General features: G+C 58.8%; 1 protein-coding gene across 1 annotated transcript; it reads right to left on the bottom strand.

Moving 5' to 3' along the window:
- Positions 1-38: 38 nt before the first annotated feature.
- On the bottom strand, positions 39-611 carry EMH_0097360 (uncharacterized protein; the record flags this gene model as incomplete). Its single annotated transcript, XM_013502539.1, has 1 exon — positions 39-611. The coding sequence occupies one exon, from the start codon at positions 609-611 to the stop codon at positions 39-41; it is 573 nt and encodes a 190-aa protein (XP_013357993.1).
- Between the last annotated feature and the right edge of the window lie 376 nt (positions 612-987).

Below are 987 nucleotides of genomic sequence, written 5' to 3'. Positions count from 1 at the left end.
TGCTGCTGCTGCTTTTGTTGCTGCTGTTGCTGCTGCTGCTACTGGTGCTGCAGTTGTTGCTGCTGCTGCTTTTGTTGCTGCTGTTGCTGCTGCCTTTGTTGCTGCTGTTGCTGCTGCTGCGTTTGTGTTTGTTTTTGTTGCTGTTGTTGCTGCTGCTGCTGAAGACGGTGCTGCTGCTGCTGCTGCTCTTCTTGCTGCTGTTGCTGCTGCTGCTGTTTTTGTTGCTGTTGCTGCTGGTGCTGCTGCTGCTGTTGCTGCTGCTGCTGCGTGGCGTGCTGGCGCTGCAGCTTTCTGCTGCGGTGTCTTTGCCGCTTTTGCTGCTGCTGCTGCTGCTGCTGCATGTGGTGCTGCTGTTGCTGCAGCAGCCGGGGCTGCTCTTGCTGCAGCAGCTGCTGGAATGGGTGCAGCTGCTGGTGTCGCTCTTGCTGCTGCTGCTGTTGCTGCTCTTCTTGCTGCTGCTGCTGGTGCTGCTGCTGCTGGTGCTGCTGCTGCTGCTGCTGCTGCTGCTGCTGCTGCAGTTCTGTCTTGAGCTGTTGCTGCTGATTTAGCTGCTGCTGCTGCTGCTGTTCTTGCTTCTGGCGCTGCTGCTGCTGCTTTCTTTGCTGCTGCATGTGCAGGTGCTGCAGCTATTGGCGGTCTTTCTGTTGCTTTTGCTGCTGCTGACGGTGCTGCTGCTGCTGCTGCTGCTGCTGGTTTAGCTGCTGCTGCTGCTGCCGGTGCTGCTGCTGGTTTTCGCGGGGCTGCTGCTGGTTTAGCTGCTGCTGCTGCTGCTGCTGCTGGTTTAGTTGCTGCTGCTGCTGCTGGTGTTGCTGCTGGGCTTCTCGGGGCTGCTGCTGGTTTAGCTGCTGCTGCTGCTGCCGCTGCTGCTGCTGCCGGTCTAGGTGCTGCTGCTGCTGCTGATGTTGTTTTTGCTGCTGCTGCTGCTGCAGGACGGGTTGTTGCTGCTGGTCTTGCTGCTGTTGTTTCTGCTGCTGCAGCAGCTGTTGG

This window comes from Eimeria mitis, genomic scaffold, assembly GCF_000499745.2.
Source record: "Eimeria mitis Houghton genomic scaffold, Emh_scaff9484, whole genome shotgun sequence".
Lineage (NCBI taxonomy): Eukaryota > Apicomplexa > Conoidasida > Eucoccidiorida > Eimeriidae > Eimeria > Eimeria mitis.
This window is presented reverse-complemented; position numbering and strand designations above follow the sequence as displayed.